The sequence below is a fragment of the Rattus rattus genome, chromosome 2 (assembly GCF_011064425.1).
Source record: "Rattus rattus isolate New Zealand chromosome 2, Rrattus_CSIRO_v1, whole genome shotgun sequence".
Lineage (NCBI taxonomy): Eukaryota > Metazoa > Chordata > Mammalia > Rodentia > Muridae > Rattus > Rattus rattus.
In genome coordinates this window covers 227810268-227828251 of record NC_046155.1, presented here as the reverse complement: position 1 = coordinate 227828251, position 17984 = coordinate 227810268, and the positions used below count along the sequence as shown (strand labels likewise).

At 40.4% G+C, this 17984-nt stretch overlaps 1 protein-coding gene across 1 annotated transcript in view; it reads right to left on the bottom strand.

Annotated features, from left to right (window-relative positions):
- Window positions 1-4041: 4041 nt before the first annotated feature.
- Samd5 (sterile alpha motif domain containing 5) overlaps window positions 4042-17984 on the bottom strand; it is a 410140-nt gene continuing 396197 nt past the window's right edge. Inside the window, exon 2 of the mRNA XM_032894989.1 lies at window positions 4042-4197. Within this exon, the coding sequence (XP_032750880.1) occupies window positions 4111-4197 (87 nt within the window). The 3' untranslated portion in view covers window positions 4042-4110. The remainder of the gene's footprint in view (window positions 4198-17984) is intronic.

Below are 17984 nucleotides of genomic sequence, written 5' to 3'. Positions count from 1 at the left end.
ATTTCTCCTAAACAGGTATTAACACACATTTAGCCCACATGGGTAAAATGGTGCCAGAAGCATGCCTATATATCAGGAATTACATAATGTTAATATGTTAACATATTATAGTTTCTTAAGGAGGGACACATGCTATGCAGGAACTCCCAAACACAACCGGTTTATAACTCCAGGAAACTTACTGAACTACTGCTTTGCCATTTCACTTTTGAAATGTGGTTGACCATGAAAGAACATCTTTCTAATCATCCATCTTTCCCTTCATGACTGTGGAGTCTTTCTCTGCAGTCCTCACATTAGCCTGGGCTAATTAGCCCCACATTAGCTGATCAGAGGCCCAACCTCTCTGAATAGATACTGACACATTCAATGTATTTTCCTTTCAAATTTTGTGTGAATGAATGGGTCGCTTATGAGCCCAAGGCAGCGACCTGCCTTGTGTAAAGAGGGCTTTAGGGTTATGCTAGTGAAAATAAAAGGAACGATGAAGTGAGGGAGAAGGTGGGGGAGAAAGTGTCTGGAATCAGCCTTTGATGATGAAATGCAGACTTTGAGTTAAGCCTATAATTCTGAAGGTCAGGATGGATGAGAAAAGAATATCTTAAAGTCTTATTTGCTTTTCTTTGGAGTAAATCCAAGTTGGCTACTAGTTCTTGAAATTTACCATATACTAGGGAGTAGAGAGAACTAAGAATATAGTTAAAAAATAAATAGACAGACAGATGATAGAAAGACAGGTAGATGATAGATGATATATATATATATATATATAGATAGATAGATAGATAGATAGATAGATAGATAGATAGACAGACAGACAGATAGATAGATTGATGATAGACAGACTATTCCTAAAGGACCATGAGAAGAAAGAAACTGTGGGGAAGGAATAGAGAGCTTATTTTAACAGCTTGTCCTACTTCATAATTTCAGTGACAAGAGTGTCACACTGACTTGAAGGTAAGAGATTTTGTATTCTGTATCCTTTGGGGGATTTGGGGAAGAGTGTTTCAAAGGGTTTCAGGATGTCCAGTTGGGTGGGTGCAGGAGGGAACCAAAACCTCTCACAAACCTGTGTTAATCTAATTGAGCTGCTCTGGGGGGCTGGGGGGGTGGCTGTGTGCCCTCAACTTCCATGTGTCTCATCAGCACTGGCTGGAAACTCTCGGCCTACCCATCCCTGTAGCTTGACTGCAGGGTGATCTTGCCAGCTGGAGGTCAAATGCAAGCCAGCTAGGCCTTAGGATAACATACCAAGGGAAGATAGCTAAAATAATAGTTTTCTGCAGGAGTCTGGGACACACACATCAACCTTATCCTAGTTCAGGGAGCTCTCCACGGTGTGCATATATGACCCAGCAAGTCCCTGAGAGATAATGTTTCCAGCAGCCTCACATATCTAACCAGCCTGTCATGGGAGCTACGGGTGGACAACTGATTCTCTTAGTCAAAGCCTTTAAGGGGGCTGAACTTCTATATTTTTCATTTATTTGTAACAGAAGATCATTTGAATAAGAGACTGAGATGAACTCATCAGTAAATTCAGATTCCCCTACTTGATATGGTAAGAGTTCACAAAGACTGGATCAGCTCTAGAAACAAGCTGCATTTTTTCCTTCACATGAACAATGTGCACGTTTTAACAACCCCTATCCTCCAGTTCTGCAAAGACACCTGATCTGGTTTCTACACCATGCATCTTACATTGTGATCATCTCCATTTTTAAGGCTGGCATTTCCATGACCTCTTCTTTGGGATTATAGTTTCCTAAGGACAAGGGTACATTGCAGTTCTCATTATAATTTCAATATGGATATAGTCACTAAAGCAAAGAGATTAATCACGGAGCCTCACGGCTCAGGACAATTTTTCAATGCACTTGGTCATATTTGGATTATATGATGAATGCTTTGTAGCAAAATGAATGTAATAGAATTAAAAATTTAATGTTGAAGAATTATAATATCTCTTAGTTAATGGTATCGCACATGAATTTTCAAGCAATGTAGAAAGGAACATTGTACAGCTATCACTCAGATAATCATGCAGAAATCCGGCACGGTCATTAAGTGTTGTAGATGGTTACAATGGCATTTTCTAGTATGACAAATAAGGATATTTGAAATGAGCTCACAGGCAGAGGCTCTACTACATCTGATTGCAAAGTGGAAGGCATTCATAATAGAAACAGCATGGAATAAATCATGAAATCTACATTAAAAATATACTCCCTCACATTAAGTATTTTCAAGTTCCTTTTACAGTGAACATAAAGTCACGCTGCCACATCAGATCTGACCTTTCTGCGTGGCTTACCTGAATCAAATGAAAAGAATTTAAAAATAACAATGGGAGATCCCATACCCAAACAGAGTTACAGCTTAGAACCATGACATCTTTGTGTTACTGCTGCCCGAGCTAACTCGATGGAGTTAAACACACTACGTTTACTTACACCTCTGTTTTCCCTCCCCGTCAGTGGAGTGGTATAAATATGTTGCCCCTGGCCTTTTCAAACCCACGCTGCCATATTTCATTTATGGCATCCAATAAGGTCAAAGGCAAAGAATAAAAACTACCCACAAGGGCTAACTTTGTCAATTTAAAATGTGCTTCGCCATCCAGCCCATTGTTAAGCAGGCTGTTCAAATAATGTCTTGGTTCACATGTCTGTGGGGCTCTGGTAGGCTTCAAAGTCTCTGGGAAAGCCTATGCAAGTTTGAAATCTAACCCCCTTCAACCTTTCTATCTTTCTGTCTCCTGTTTTCTGATCTCTTTAATCCAGAATCTTTAATAGAAAAATTCTACTGCAACGCAGGAAACAGCAGGGGCTCAGAATCCCATTATGGGTTATTTAAAGCAACATCTGTAGTCTTTTGAACGTGTCAAGAGCAACTTAGGTGACCTCTGGGGACTCTTCTTCCAACACATCCTATTAAACACACATAAACACAAGTAAAACATATTTTAAGGTCTGATTATAGAAAAATCCTCCGCAGAAACCAAGCTAGCACTAAACGTTTCAACGAAAGTCTGGTCAAGAAAAACAAACAATAGCCCTCAGTCTTATGTAGATCTCACATTAATTAATTAATGCAAGCACAGGGTTGTTTTTGTTAGTTTTGGATGAGGAATATGAAGGAGCAGATCCTAGAATGCAGCCTTGCAGTGTCTAGTGCTTCAAGGAGCGACTGTGTCTACCAGAACCAATGACCTGAACAAATACTGTAAGAAAGTCACATGTATGTGACTCTCCCTCTACTTAAACTAGAAGATGATGCTGACAGAATTTTCTAGGTCACCTCTAAAAGGTGAAAGACTCAACTATCAGAAACAAAGGAAAACCACCCAATGATGTCCAATACATCACTTACATTCTCCTATGATATGTATGAGTCAAAGCATTCAGTCTTTTTCTTATTTCCTTTCTATTATCTTGGTACAGTTGTTCTGTTAATGGAAAACTCTCAGTGTTAACAGCATTACCTAGAACGATGCCAATTCCTGTCGGTAGCTTGTGGAAAGAAATCCATAGCACAATACATTTGTGGTTATAACTAGAGAGATAGGAGCATACCAGACTTTGTAACTTAATAGGAATGTTGTGATACAGTACACCTTAATGATGGTAGGTAGTACCTCTAGTCCCCTAAAATTGTACAGATAAAGCCATTGTGTATGAGAGGAGAAGACCAGAGGATGAAAGAGAGAGGAACACAGCAACCGTAACAGAACAACATGGCTCACATAAGTAGCAAATTCTTCAACAAAATACCTCCCTCTGGAGTTTTATGATTTTTATAATAATCAGAGAAAGAGAGGTATTTAGGAATGCTCAGTGACAGTGGAAAAAAACTGAAATAAATAATAGTAAAGAAAATAAAATCCACATAAAAAGAATGTCTCTAAGGCAAATTTCATCAACACTCAATCGGCCACTGGGCCTTCTTTCAGAACTTAGAACAAAGTGCATGACAACGCCAAGGAGTTATTCCTCCCACCACAAACATTCCTCTAAAACAGATTTAACACACACCAACATTGCCTACTGCAACAATTCGTGCTTTCCACTTCGGCCTTGTTTCTTACAGGCACTTCCCATGTAACCTTCAGGTAATACCAGATCTTACAACAAAGCAAACACTTACCGGACGGATCAATACTCCCCAAAGCAATGAAGAGGAAATACCACTTACCTAGGAAAAGAAGGGAGAAATGCAGATATTAAGATGTGTTGCTTAAAGGCAGTTATAGCACTTCTCAGATTATCTGAGTGCCTGGACGGCTGGTATTTTCATGGTGAGCATCATTATGATTTTAGAAAAAAAAAGATTTAATATATTTGTGCAGGAAGGGAAGTTGGTGAGGAGTGAGGAAGTCTTCCACTGTGGTAGTATCATGAAACCCTTGTGAATTAATTTCACTCTAAGTCACAGTAACACATTACCATTTGGGCTAAAGGTGGGGGGAACGTAATCCGGAACCAGAAAGGAACGGAAATACAATTTAGTTGTTTTCAGGCAGAGGAAGAGATAGTTAGAGTCAAGGCCCTGAAGGGTCTGTACAATAAATCTCTGCCTGGTTATCAAAATTTCTCCTTCCCTGAACAAGAGTTCCCCATTACCTGTGTACATCAGTTTGGCCAAATAGCTCATAGAATCAACGCCAAAGTTTTTGAGGAAGAAGCCATATAATAGCTTACTATCTCCAAGTGCTTAGATTTGTGATCATGAAATGAGCACTTGACTTTCAGTTCACTGATCTAAAATATTTTAATGGACAAGCTATTCAAAGTGTAAATAATAATTTGTCTGAACCTTCTAATTTCAGTTGTTAATTTTTATAACGAAAATTATGGCCCAGCTACCCCACCAGGCAACAAAATAAGACAGCACACAGTATCACTTGAATTTAGCACATATGTAAAACAGTTTGCAGTGATAGTCTACAGTACACAAATAACTACTTCAGTTGTACTATTCTTAATTTTGGAATACAGAATAGCCTTTCTTCTACAGCTTTAAGTCTTATAAATATTAAAAAGGAATTTATTTAAAATAATGGGATAAGAAACATATCTAGGAGTGAACAAAAAAAGAAACAGGTAAGAAATGGTTTATAAGGCTAAAGTTACTATTTAATTTCCCCCCAAAATTCATAACTTCTTTCTTTCTTCCTTCCTTCTTTTCTTTCTTTCTTTCTTTCTTTCTTTCTTTCTTTCTTTCTTTCTTTCTCTCTTTTCCTTCCTTCCTTTCTTCCTTCTTTCCTTTATTTCTTTCCTTTCTTCCTTCCTTTCTTTTCCTTCCTTCCTTTCTTTCTTTCCTTTCTTCCTTCCTTCCTTTCTTTCTTCCTTTCTTTCTTTCTCTCTTTCTCTCTCTCTTTCTTTCTTTCTTTCTTTCTTTCTTTCTTTCTCTATTCCTTCCTTCCTTCCTTCCTTTCTTCAAAAGACATCTATCAAATGCTTTATGTATATAAAAGTTGATCATAGACATTGCACAGATATCAGATACTTACAAAAGCAATGTAGATGTTGCCAACATTCTCTACGTTCAAGGGGAAAGGGATGTTTTTAATACATATCAAGATGGTGGAAAGGAACTATGGGTAATGAGCAAAGTCTAAGTAATATGCTATAGAGGTCATGCTGATGTGAACCAGGGTGGCAGGAGACATTTTATGTGGGATATGTGAAATACACAAAGGTGAGAGAAGATTTTAGGAAGGGTGCTTTGAAACTAATCTTAGGTCATGCATGGTAAAGTACAGGAAACTGAGATTCACCAAAGAGTCTACCTGATCAATAGAAGTCAATTTTATCTCTGGAGTGATTTCTATTAAAATGCAGTGGAAAGGGAGATGAAGAGGCAGCTTCTTATAGACTTGCATCCCATGGCTTGCTCAGCCTGCTTTCTTATTTAACCCAAGACCTTCAGCCCAGGAGGGCTGTGGCACAGTGACTTGGCCACACAAGTACAAAAGTCTTCATCAGTGTGTGAAGGAACTAGGACAACAGTTGTAAAAGCTTATTCTTCTTTACTACCTGTTGTGTCTGGTATGGGACCAGTCCTCTGAAACCCAAATCTTGTGTATTTACATAGACGTGAAATGTTGGTCTGCATTGTCTCACTGACCCTCACAGAACTTGGAGGATGGGACCTATGAGCCTGCTCATCTCACTTGGCCAATATTCCTCAGGAATAGTCTTCATATCGCCAATATCTAACTCCATCCACTCTTCTTCCACACAGCCACAAACCATTACTCTTTTGGGAATTTCATTGTTTGATGAATGACTTTTCTACCACATCCCTGACATCAGTTGGAATGAACTCACCATCTCAGATAAGTGATATTTTGTTTCTTACTTGGTCACACTTAATCCCTTTAAATAAATTTCAGATGAGTATACGGTATGTATTTATGTACAGATAAATAATCTTTGGATTTAAACATTTCAAACATTATAGATGGTTCAATATAACTTAGTTCCTGTACATAAGAATGTTACAAGAAAAACTAAGTGGAATCATAGAGGCAGAGATGGGAACCATGTAAGCTAAGGATGGCCGTGATTATTAGTCATAAGAAACAGAGAACCATGGAACAGACTTGTCTTAGAGTGTTTATTACCACAACAAAACACCATGAAAAAAGTAACTTGGTGAGACAAGGGTTTATTTGGCTTATAATTCCATTGCACTATTCATTGTTGAAGGAAGTCAGGACAGGAACTTAAGCAGAGCAGGAACCTGGAGGGGTGCTTCTTATAGACTTGCATCCCATGGTTTGCTCAGTCTGCTTTCTTATATAACCCAAGACCTTCAGCCCAGGGGTGGCACCACCTATCATGGCTTCCCCCTCCCCAATCCATCACTAATTAAGAAAATGTCTTTGCCTAATCAGGAACTATCAGACAGGAGCCTGGCATAGCTGACCTCTGAGAGATCCACCCAGCATCTGATGGGAGTAGATGCACAGACCCACAACCATCAGACAGAGCTTAGGGAGTCTTTTGTAACAGTTAGAGGAAGGGTTGAGGGACTGAAAGGGAAAGGGATTCCATAAGAAGACCTATAGAGTCAACTAACCTGGATCCATGGGTGCTCCCAGAGACTGAACCACCAACCAAAGAGCAAGCATGGACTGGATCTAGGCTCCCCACCTCCTACCCAGTCCTGCTACACACATATGTGACAGATGTGCAGCTTGGTCTCCATGTGGGTCCCCCAACAACTGGAGTGGGGGCTGTCCCTGAGTCTGTTGCCTGCCTGCAGATCTCAATCCTGTAGTCGGGCAGCCTTGTCTGGCTTCAGTGGGAGAGGATGTGCCTAGTCCTACAGTGACTTGATGTTCCAGGTGGAGACCTCCCCCTGCTTGGAGGAGAGGAGGAAATATGGGGGAAGGGCTGTGTGTGGGAGGGACTGGGAGGAGGGGGCCTGAAACTGGGATGTAGATGAATAGATAAATTAATGAAAAAAAGAAAACAAGAAAATATCTTACAGGCTTCTCTACAATCTAATATTATGAAGGCATTTTTTTTCCAATTGAGGTTTCCTCATTTCAGATAACTCTAGATGGTATCAAGTTGACATAAAACTACCCAGCATACTTCCAAAGAGTGTCTGGAAGGAACTAATCCTACCAAGACCTTACTTTTGTACTTCTAGCCTCAAGAATTGTAGCAATCAACTTCTGTTTGAACACATCTATCTGTCGTACTCTCCTACAGCAACACTAGGAATTCAGCATACATTTGTGGGCAAAAGAAGGGAAAGGAATCTGGAGAATCATCGTCAGAAGAGTTGGCGATTTTTACAGATATGAGCTTGTATTAGCGTGGATATTCTTATGATAGTGATGCTACTATGGCAAGAAATATTCAAGGGCTTTCTCGTGAGAGATGTTTGCTAATGGCTTTAGTGAGGAAATGAGCTGGATAGGAAGCTTCATAAAAATGGTTGATACTTCTGAGAGGTGAAAAAGCCATTGGAGAGTCCTTAGCTCTTCTTCCCAGAAGGAGCATCCTCACCTCCAGAGTCAGGCTTGGACCATGACCTCTAAGGCAGCCCTGCTTTTCTATCAGAGCAGCCAGATAAATCCTAAGAGCCTGTAAAAAATCAGAAATCCCAGGCAAAGAGATGAAGAACAAGGTTGGACTAGAAGGAAAGCCCATATGGATAGTGTACAAAGAGATGAGACAGGTTTTAATGGAAGCAAAAATTTTAGCCTCGATTGCATGTTTAGGGTGTTGGGATGGAGGATAAGGGAACTGGAGCAAAGGTTTCTGAGTCCTTTGACACAAAAATCTCAGTCATGGAATACCATGACAAGTCAGGGTACAACTATAGATGAGGGGAAACCCTCACTGAAGCCACAAATGATACAATGGAGAGGATAAAGAGGGGAACAGAGAGACTTCAAAACAACAAAATTTGTAGGACAGCATGGGGAGGCCAGCTGAGGTGGGGTAGCAGTGTCCTGAGATTCCAATAAGAAGCTGGGTGGGCTGGTGAGGGGCTGCAGACCAACCAAGGAATATGAAAACCAAGGCGGCAGTGAGCTCTCGCCATTAGGAACGCTGGTGACACTGGGTGACTGAATGGAAGCCTGGTCTTAGGAGGGAAGCAATGAGCCAAGTGAGATTAGGGTTAGGACCAGCAGGTGGAGGCTCTCTAGTTCCTGCTTTGTTCGTGATGATGTGGACAGAGACAGGATGTAAAAGGGTGTGGGGGCGGGGAAGCTCACACTAATCCGAGGAAGAGCATTAGCCTTTGAAGACGAAACTGAAACCTAACAGTAGATAAAATAGCATTCTAGTTACTATTGTGTTCTCCTCTCCCAACCTATCAACAAAATGTTAAGCTTTCTGTCCTGGGATTTGTATTCCCAACAAGATGAAGACTAGAGAGATGCATCCGTGGGATATAAGCATCCGTATACTTTGAAGTTGCGCTAGTCCCATTTACCACGCCTCTCCCTTTCACAGGCCGAGAGAGAAATCGATCTCCAGCTGATTGTAATCAGGAGGAGAGAGCAGCTCAGTGTTGCTTCGCTCGTCGGTCTAATTGGGAATTCTCATAGCAAGCCGGTTAGCATGCCATGGTTACCAGCCTACCGCCGTAGCTGCAGATTTTCCACAGGGAGCTTTTAGCCAACAACTAACAGATCAATGCCTGTGCTTTGTAGGCAATGAGGTGCTCCCATAGCCACCAGCCTGACCTCTTCATTGCTCTCAGCTGGACGAAGTTTCCCTTCATTCCCCATTCTCTGCCTACCTGCTTGTTGATCACAACAATGCTACTAAGAGCTTATGAAAGAATTCAGTCACAGGAACATCAAGATGACTAAAGATCAAATCAAATGAGTTATGTGACTGTGTTCTGTTTACATTTGCTTTTATTTTATATTTTCTCGGGAATCTAATAGTGCTCAGATGAGGCTGCCGGAAAGGGGGAGACTCTTCAAATCAGAAGCTCCTGAATCCAGAACTTGTGGCAAATTTGTCCTGGATTTTGTTACCTTGCCTTGGCAGTAAATACCTCATATCGGTACATACTCCCGGTGAGAAAACTGTGCCCATGCGAATGTGTGCATGTGCCTACACACAGCCAATTGATTTGGGATGGTGATACGTTATGTTCCATTCCAGGGTACCCTGTTTATGTCAGTTTAATGCCTTTCAGAAACATTTTCCTTCGGTTTTGTAGGTTTTTACGCTGAAATAACATTCCCACTAAGTTGCTTTGTATTGCAAACTGAATGAACTGAATCACATCAAACACCGGGATAAAACCAACTCGACTGTTTTGAAATGTGCATATGGTTAATGTCCCTATGTTTTTTGGTTTTTTTGTTTTTTGTTTTTTTGCTCACAAATGCTAATTTTCTATGAAAGGAACAAACAGAGCACACCTCAAATAACTCCATTTCAGTATGAGTTATTACGGTGCTTGTGCAGCAAGCTGAAATCGAAGCTGACAGAGGCTTCCATGCTACCAACTCAGGACTTATTGTTACACGTACAAGCATGTTTGGAATTCCAGGGCCATCGAGGGTTCCAGCTACCCAGAGCCAAGCTCTCCGGAGGGGAAATCTGCCAGAGCCCTTTTAGCCACATGTCTGTAGGAATTTGTGCACTTAATCAAATGCACAAACCGGGCAAGCGGCAGAGAGAGCGTTTATTCATACGCATGTCACGGGATCAGCAGATGGCATTGCATTAGGGGCTGAAACTCCCTAATGGCATGCACCACACTGTGCAGAACACATTGGACACAGGTAACTATCATCTCTAATATTATATACATATACATATTAATATTTATATATAAATATATAAAGAAGAAAATAACATATGCACAAGGAAGGAAAAGCCTGTGTGATGTTTCAGTCACCAAATTTTATTTTATTTTCTCATTAATTAATTAATTTATTTACTTTACATCCCAATTGCAGTTTTCTCTCCCTCCTCTCAAAAGTTTTTTTTTTTTAACAGCAATTGACATAGCAAGGCCTCCAAACATAGTTTGACCAAATGTTAGTAATCGTACATCTTTTGACTACAAGATGAGGCACCATATACACTGCACAATATTTGGTGATCTCTGAGGACCGTATCCTGGAAGAATTTTGTTCCCAGGATTTTCTTAAGATCAAACTTGTGTCTGAACAGAAGCTGTGCTGGTGAGAGGATGTATAGCCACACTTACAATCACAGTGAGAACAAGGAGGGAGATATGCAGTAGGTCAGTTGTGGCGAGCAAACTTTAGGGCGAGTTCAACATCTGGTCTTCATATCCTTGAGTGTGATTGCCTTCAAGCCCACTGGTTATGAAAGACATATCACGCCCTCAGTTACACAATATAAAAGCCCCATCTTGCTAGCGTCTCTATGTGTGTGTGCTTATGCATATGCTGATGTGTACGTATGTGTGCTGCTGCCTTTGAAGATATAATCTTCCCGGAATTGTAGGACTGTAGAGATCCAGATCTCTAGATCAGACCAGACTGAAAGCTATTTCCGGAAAGACCACACTCTGATGAAAGAATTATAACATCCACTCTCCCTTCCTTTCCATGGTCCAATGTCAACTTGCATGAGGAACAGAGAATGAGTGAAACAGCAGTGACTAATGCTTAAAACAGTCCTGCCTCTACCATGAAATGTCCATAGCCTCCTAAACAGAGTTGTAAGTCTCCAGAGTTGGTTCACATACTGAGGCAGTGGGAATAGGCAGGCCTAGAGAAGGCGTAGAAACTCCCTAACCTTTGCACCACATCTTTACCTCTGCATTTCTTCCAGTTAATTGCTCTTGTGTTAGGATATTTACAATAAACTATTGATAGTAATCAGTGTCAACCTGAGTTCTGCAATCCATTTTAGCAATTGGGAAAGGGAGCTGTGGGAGTCCTGGATTCTGCAGAAGAGTCAGACAGACGTGTGGATACTCTGGGCCTCCAATTCCTAGAACTGGCATCTGCTGAGGGGCTGGGCTTGTGAGATGCATATCTTATAGTTTCGGTTGTGAGCCTAGCCTTTAACGACTGAGCCATCTCTCCAGCCCGTGAGATGCATATCTTAACTTGGGAAAATAGCACCAAAGTGTCATTGAATTCTTGTATAACTAACTAGTTCATATCCAAAGAGTTGGGGAAATCTTCGGCATGAAGAAAATCACATATACATTGGTGCCAGAATACTGAGAGGAAAAAAAATAGTTTATTCCAGGTCAAATGCTTCTCCTCCACTGACCTCAGGTCCTATTTACTCAGTTGGAGTGTCCCGCTCTGACACACTAGCATTTCACTTTCCCACTCCGATCCTAAAAATCAAGGGAAAATTTCTGAGTCAACACTTGGTACCCTTAACAGCTACTGACCACCTATTTTTCAATAGGTTTGGTGGCCGAAAACAGTTGCTCGGTAAATATTTATGGTGGGAATGCAAAGAATTATCTTGTCCTTTGACATTTCTGTTAATACTAGTAACCAAAGTTCTTTAGTGGCAGTATTGGTAACAAATGTTTCTTTACGTTTTTTCCCCCAGAATCTAGGGGGATAACCAGGAGACCAAAGCGTTGCTCAGCACAGATTAGCGAGGAGTACTACTGATCTCCCATTGCATGCTCACTAATGTAGACTAATCTCCCACTTTAAGCCAGTATTTCCTAGAATGGAACACGAGGCGTGGGTTCATTGACGACTCAATCACCTCTTGAATTACAAAGAATTTTCACTCCACTTGGAGCTCTACCGTTATTCATAAATGACTCAACTCAATGAGCCATGAGTTTTCCCATGGAAAAACTCCCAACTGTTACAAAGTGGCTCAGAGAGTGGGAAGTACTAATTCCTAGAAGTGCTGTAAGGGTTTGAGCGTGCAGATACTAAATTTTTAAGTCTTTGTTTTGTAAACCAAGCACCTGAACAAAGACCTAGACACTTTCTAATTAAGAACAAAAAGCAAGGACAGTATTAATCTTTCTTTAGATTTTTGAGCCACAAAATCATGGACTTTGCATGGTTTAGGTCTCTGGTTGTTAATAATAGCACCGGATTCTTTCCTAAAAATAATCTTATGATCATTCTAACTTCAGCCTGATTAATCCCACTGAGGTGTATAGTTCATTATTCTGAGTTCATATTTATTATTGTGAAGTAATGGTCCACAGTTCCTGCTCCCAAGTCTAAGGTAAGTGCCAGTGCTCGATGGTGACTTTTTGGACAGTCGTATTCAATAAGCTTAATTCTGGACACTAGCAGAGAGCCCTGCTTTGAGGCTGGTTAGAATCCACTGTTAGAGATTATGCACCTTTGTTGCTAAGGTTGCTGAGGTTTTCATATCTCAATAATTCGTAGATTTTTATCCCCTCCACATATAAGGTTCATTTCTTTCAACATGGCTGATTGAATTTCAAAAGACAAGGGAACTGGAGGCTTATTTGAAGGACTTAATGCTATTATCAGCAAAAATCCTTTATTCTTTATCCAACAGGGTTGAGATGGAAGAGAGTGAGCTGAGTTGGTGGCATTGTAGCTGTTGGCCGTGGAGAGTGAGTTGTTCAGTTCCCAGGGACATATCAGCAGTGGTTCTACTTCCTGTCTTCATGAATGACTACGGACCTGCTTTTTGTCAGTCTTATTTATCTGTGTCTTCCCACCTTTCTCCTCCAACACATGCACAGTCCACGACAATGTTTATGACATCTGTGTGAAAACATGTATGCTGGGATCATGGTAAGTGTAACAAGGAGAAAAGAGCTGTCCTAAGGTCTCAGAAATACATTTACTGAAGGGAAAAACGTCTTTCAAGCTTATTTTGCCAAAGAACCTAGTAACGATGAATGGAAGGCAAGGGATAAACTAGAGGGCAATGAATTGCTTTTTAGCTCCAGAGGTCTCCTCTATCTGTTTGTGATAAGGCTGCTATAAAAAAATCCCATTTTAACCTTTATCATAGAGTTCATGATCAGACAAGGGAGGCTAATGGATTAAGAAGAGTAAGATAGCCCAAGAGCCTTTCAAACTCTGCCCGTGTTCCTCTAATTATCAACATTCTCCTGCATCAAAAATTCTCAAACGTCTGTGAATTTACTGTGTCTCCTACCTTCTCCCAGTGTCAGTAGGTCCCCTCTTAAGTGTCTGATCTGACAAGAACATTGGCTATTAAGTCATACAGTGATACAGGATTTTCCCAGTGAATGAGGCTACCAAAGTGCTTCCAAATTTGAATCTTGTAAACTACTGGCTTTGACTCTTCATCCTTTCTGTTTCCTAATCCTGAGGAATTAGGAAATACCTGAGTGGGCTTTGAGATTGCTAACACGGTCAGACTCATGTAGGATATAGAACATGTGTTTTAGCTCTGGCCTATTACCTGGAATAGGTTTTACCAGTTTGCTCTACCCTGCATTACAAAGGATGGCAGGCTGTGCAAGGTCTAGGAAATATTTGCCAAGGTTTTCAGTTGGCAGAGTGGTCTATTCTAGAATCATGCATTTGAGCCCCTAATTTTATATCTTTCCCTTAAAACATATAGGAGGGTGTTTTTTAAACCCATAAACATTTTCTTAAGAAATATTTTCCATGAGGATGAAATATTTAAAAATTCTGCTTTAATATGTATTTGTATGTTGTCAGACATGATCTGCCTTCTCCTATAAACACCCTGACTTATGTAGCATGTCAGCTTAACTATTCATTCTCTACTTCTATTTTACAGTAGCATGAAGTGCTATAGGGTTAGAGGTCAAGTTTGTATTAATCACTAGTAAAACAGTAACTTAGAGGCTGGGGAGAGGGCTCAACCTGTCATGTGCTTGTCACACAAGCCTGAGGGTCCCACACTTGGATCTTCAGCAGCCACATAAAAGCTAAGTGGTACAGCATGTGTCTATAATCCCATCACTGGGAGTAAGAGTCAAGAATATCGTTATAGCTTATTGGTCCATCAGCCTAGTTAAATAGGTAAGAGCTAGGTTCAGTGGGGGAGATAGATAGTCTCAAAAATGAGGTGGAGAGAAATTGAGGAAAATATTGGACAAAGACACATACATACTCATTCCTCCACCTATTCATATACTGTATAGCATATGATAAAAACACAGACTAGCAGCAGTAATTCATGAAGATTGGCCTGAGCCTTGGGTAATCATGACATAGGATGCCCCCACAGAAAAGTAATTTAGCATCTATACTATACTCATTTTATAAAAGAATTGATGTTAGACCCAGTTCCTCAGAGTGCAGATGTATAATGCTTAAATCTGTAAATTTGTTTGGAGAGAAGTGGGTCTCCTTGTGTGGGTGGAGAATAAGACTGAGAAGACTTCTCTTTGAAGCATAGTCACTCCCATCACTACTAAACTTTTGTTTATCTTAGAGGCACCTCTAGGTATCTTCAGTGCCTGTTGCCACCACCCCATGGTGGCTGGCATGTCTCTGGCTATCTTTAGCACGGACACCTACCTCATACTCATTTTTAAATCTTTCTTTCCCCTCAGAAGCCATTGACTGCTAATGGATCCTCAGGGAGGAATGAGAAGGCCTATTCTCAGTCTCCATCTGTTATGCAAGTAACCACAGCTACTTTGGTTTTATAAGTGTGACGGCCATGTCATATCCAAGAGGACGTTTTACAACACTCCTCACCGTCACATAGATCTCATATTCTGATCTCATCTCTTATTGGATGTAATTGGCTGTTATCTTGATTGATGGAAACCTAACATGGTGGTTTGAGTTGTACTATTGCAAAAGACAGGTACAGATCTGAACCTCTGGTACCTTAAAATGCAGGCAAATTCAGAAATACATATGTATAGGCTACATATGTCTAGGCTAGTGTTTAAACATCAATTTGACATAAGCTAGAACTATCTGAGAAGAGGGAACCTCAACTGAGAAAATGCCTATATAGACTGGCCTATAAGCAAGGCTGTAGAACATTTTCTTAATTGGTAATTGATGTGGGAAGGGCTGACCTGTGCTGGGTGGTGGCAACCCTGGGCAGGTGGTCCTAGGATATTTGAGAAAGTAGGTTGAGCGAGTTAGTAAACACCACTCCCTTATGGCCTCTACATCAGTTCCTGCCTTCGGATTCCTGTCTTAAGTTCTTGGCTTGACTTGCCTGGATGATGGATTATGACCAATAAGCTGAAATAAAATCTTCCTTCTTCAAGTTGATTTTGGTCATGACGTTTTATCACAGAAATCGAAACCCTAACTAAAGAAAAAAATTAAGCATCTCAAGGTAAGACAAGCCTAGAGTTAGGATTTTGAGTGGACCCTAAATCTAGTGGTTTGTCTTTGTTGGAGAAAGACAGTGATATATATCTATATATCTATATATCTATATATCTATATATCTATATATCTATATATCTATCTATCTATCTATCTATCTATCTATATATCTATATATCTATATATCTATATATCTATATATATATCTATATATATATCTATATCTATATATCTATATATCTATATCTATATCTATATCTATCTATATATAATGTTGTGGTTTGCCCTGAAGTTACTGTATTTTGATGCTAATTCCACTGCCCAAGGACAGCTGCCTAGTCATGTACTCAGGACTCAGGTGACTTCACCAGAACCTTTTCCCCACTGAATTTGTAAAGTACAGGTGAGGGGCAGGTACAGGATAGAAGGAGGCCTGTCATTGGAGGAGAAGGAAGGATGGGCGGGAGAGAAGTTTGAAGGAAGAGGAGGAGACTGGAAGAGAAAGGAGAGATGGAGAGAGGGGAGAAGCCATGGCAGGTGATGTTAAGATTCTGCTCTGTGTATTTACAGGTTGTTATGAATATTCCTAAGCGATGGATGGTACCGGGCTTTGTATGTTTAAGTGGCAATTATATCTTACCAATTGGGTCAAAGGTTATTGTGTTGTGTGTTCTTTTATGTGAGGGTTTGAGTGTAGGAAAGTGTGCGGCTGGGATGTGTTTCCACCAAGATATCTAGCAGATATCTTGGGGCACTGGGGTGTGGACCTAGTGAGGTAAAAGACAACTATACTTTTTCTTTCTTTCTTTTTTTTTTATTAACTTGAGTATTTCTTATTTACATTTCGAGTGTTATTCCCTTTCCCGGTTTCCAGGCCAACATCCCCCAACCCCTCCCCCTCCCCTTCTTTATGGGTGTTCCCCTCCCCATCCTTCCCCCATTGCTGCCCTGCCCCCAACAATCACGTTCACTGGGGGTTCAGTCTTAGCAGGACCCAGAGCTTCCCCTTCCACTGGTGCTCTTACTAGGATAGTCAATGCTACCTATGAGATCAGAGTCCAGGGTCAGTCCATGTATAGTCTTTAGGTAGTGGCTTAGTCCCTGGAAGCTCTGGTTGCTTGGCATTGTTACAACTATACTTTTTTATTTTTATATTTTTACAAATATATATATATATTTATATATATGAGAATTATATATATATACACACACATATACATATACATATACATATATATGTACACATACACATACATATACATATATATATATATATATATATATATATATATATATATATATGGGAAATACAGAGTCAGGGATGAGGAATAAATCCAGATGAAGAAGAAAGTTGATTTTGGAGAACTATGGCCACAGCCCATGGCTGCCAAGGATACATGAAGCACCCCAAAGCTGGCAGAAAGCCTGGTATGGACTCCAGATAGGAACCTACATTACTTACACCGTGATTTTGGACTATGAAAGACCTGGCTTTCATGGCTTTGAGCTAAGATATCTATGGTGATTGACCCTAGGAAACTAAGACACTCCACTGCTGTTCGATGTCTTCATTCCTGTGAATTCAGCTCCATTTTGCCTGTCCCTGCTCTTGAGGAATGTTCTTTGCTTCAGAGGTCTACCAATTGCTAACAAGTACTGCCCAGCACAAAAATGACCCAAGTATCCCCTATACTTTCATACGAAATTTCTTCAGATTCTCTCTCAGGGAGTCACCTATAACACAGGGATATATGTCCTCCTGCCTCCTAGGCTAAGCTAGTCAGATAGGTTTTGTCCAAAGCCACTGATATGAGGGGAATGGGTTCTTCCATTTCACAAACCATTTAGTTTCATGGAGATAGAAATTTTGAAATTTAATTTTCTTTATTGTATGTGTATATATGTCTATCTGTATGCACACAGGGGTGCATTTTCCCGTGGAGACTAGAAGATGGTGTTGGGTCCCTGGAGCTGGAGTTATAGACACTTGTGATTTTCCCAAAGATGGGTGTAGAGAATAGAACTCAGATCCTTAGTAAGAGTGCTACATATTCTCTGAGCAATCTCTCTAACTCCTGAGATCCAATATTCGATTCAAGAAATACTTGCACAAAACTTCCTTTGGAAACAATATAGAACCCATGAACAACCACAGAGGAAAATAGACCATGTTCAAAATGAGGCCTACCATGGTTGGTTTGCCAAGGAAGAGATTGCTTTAGATGACTATTTATAGTTT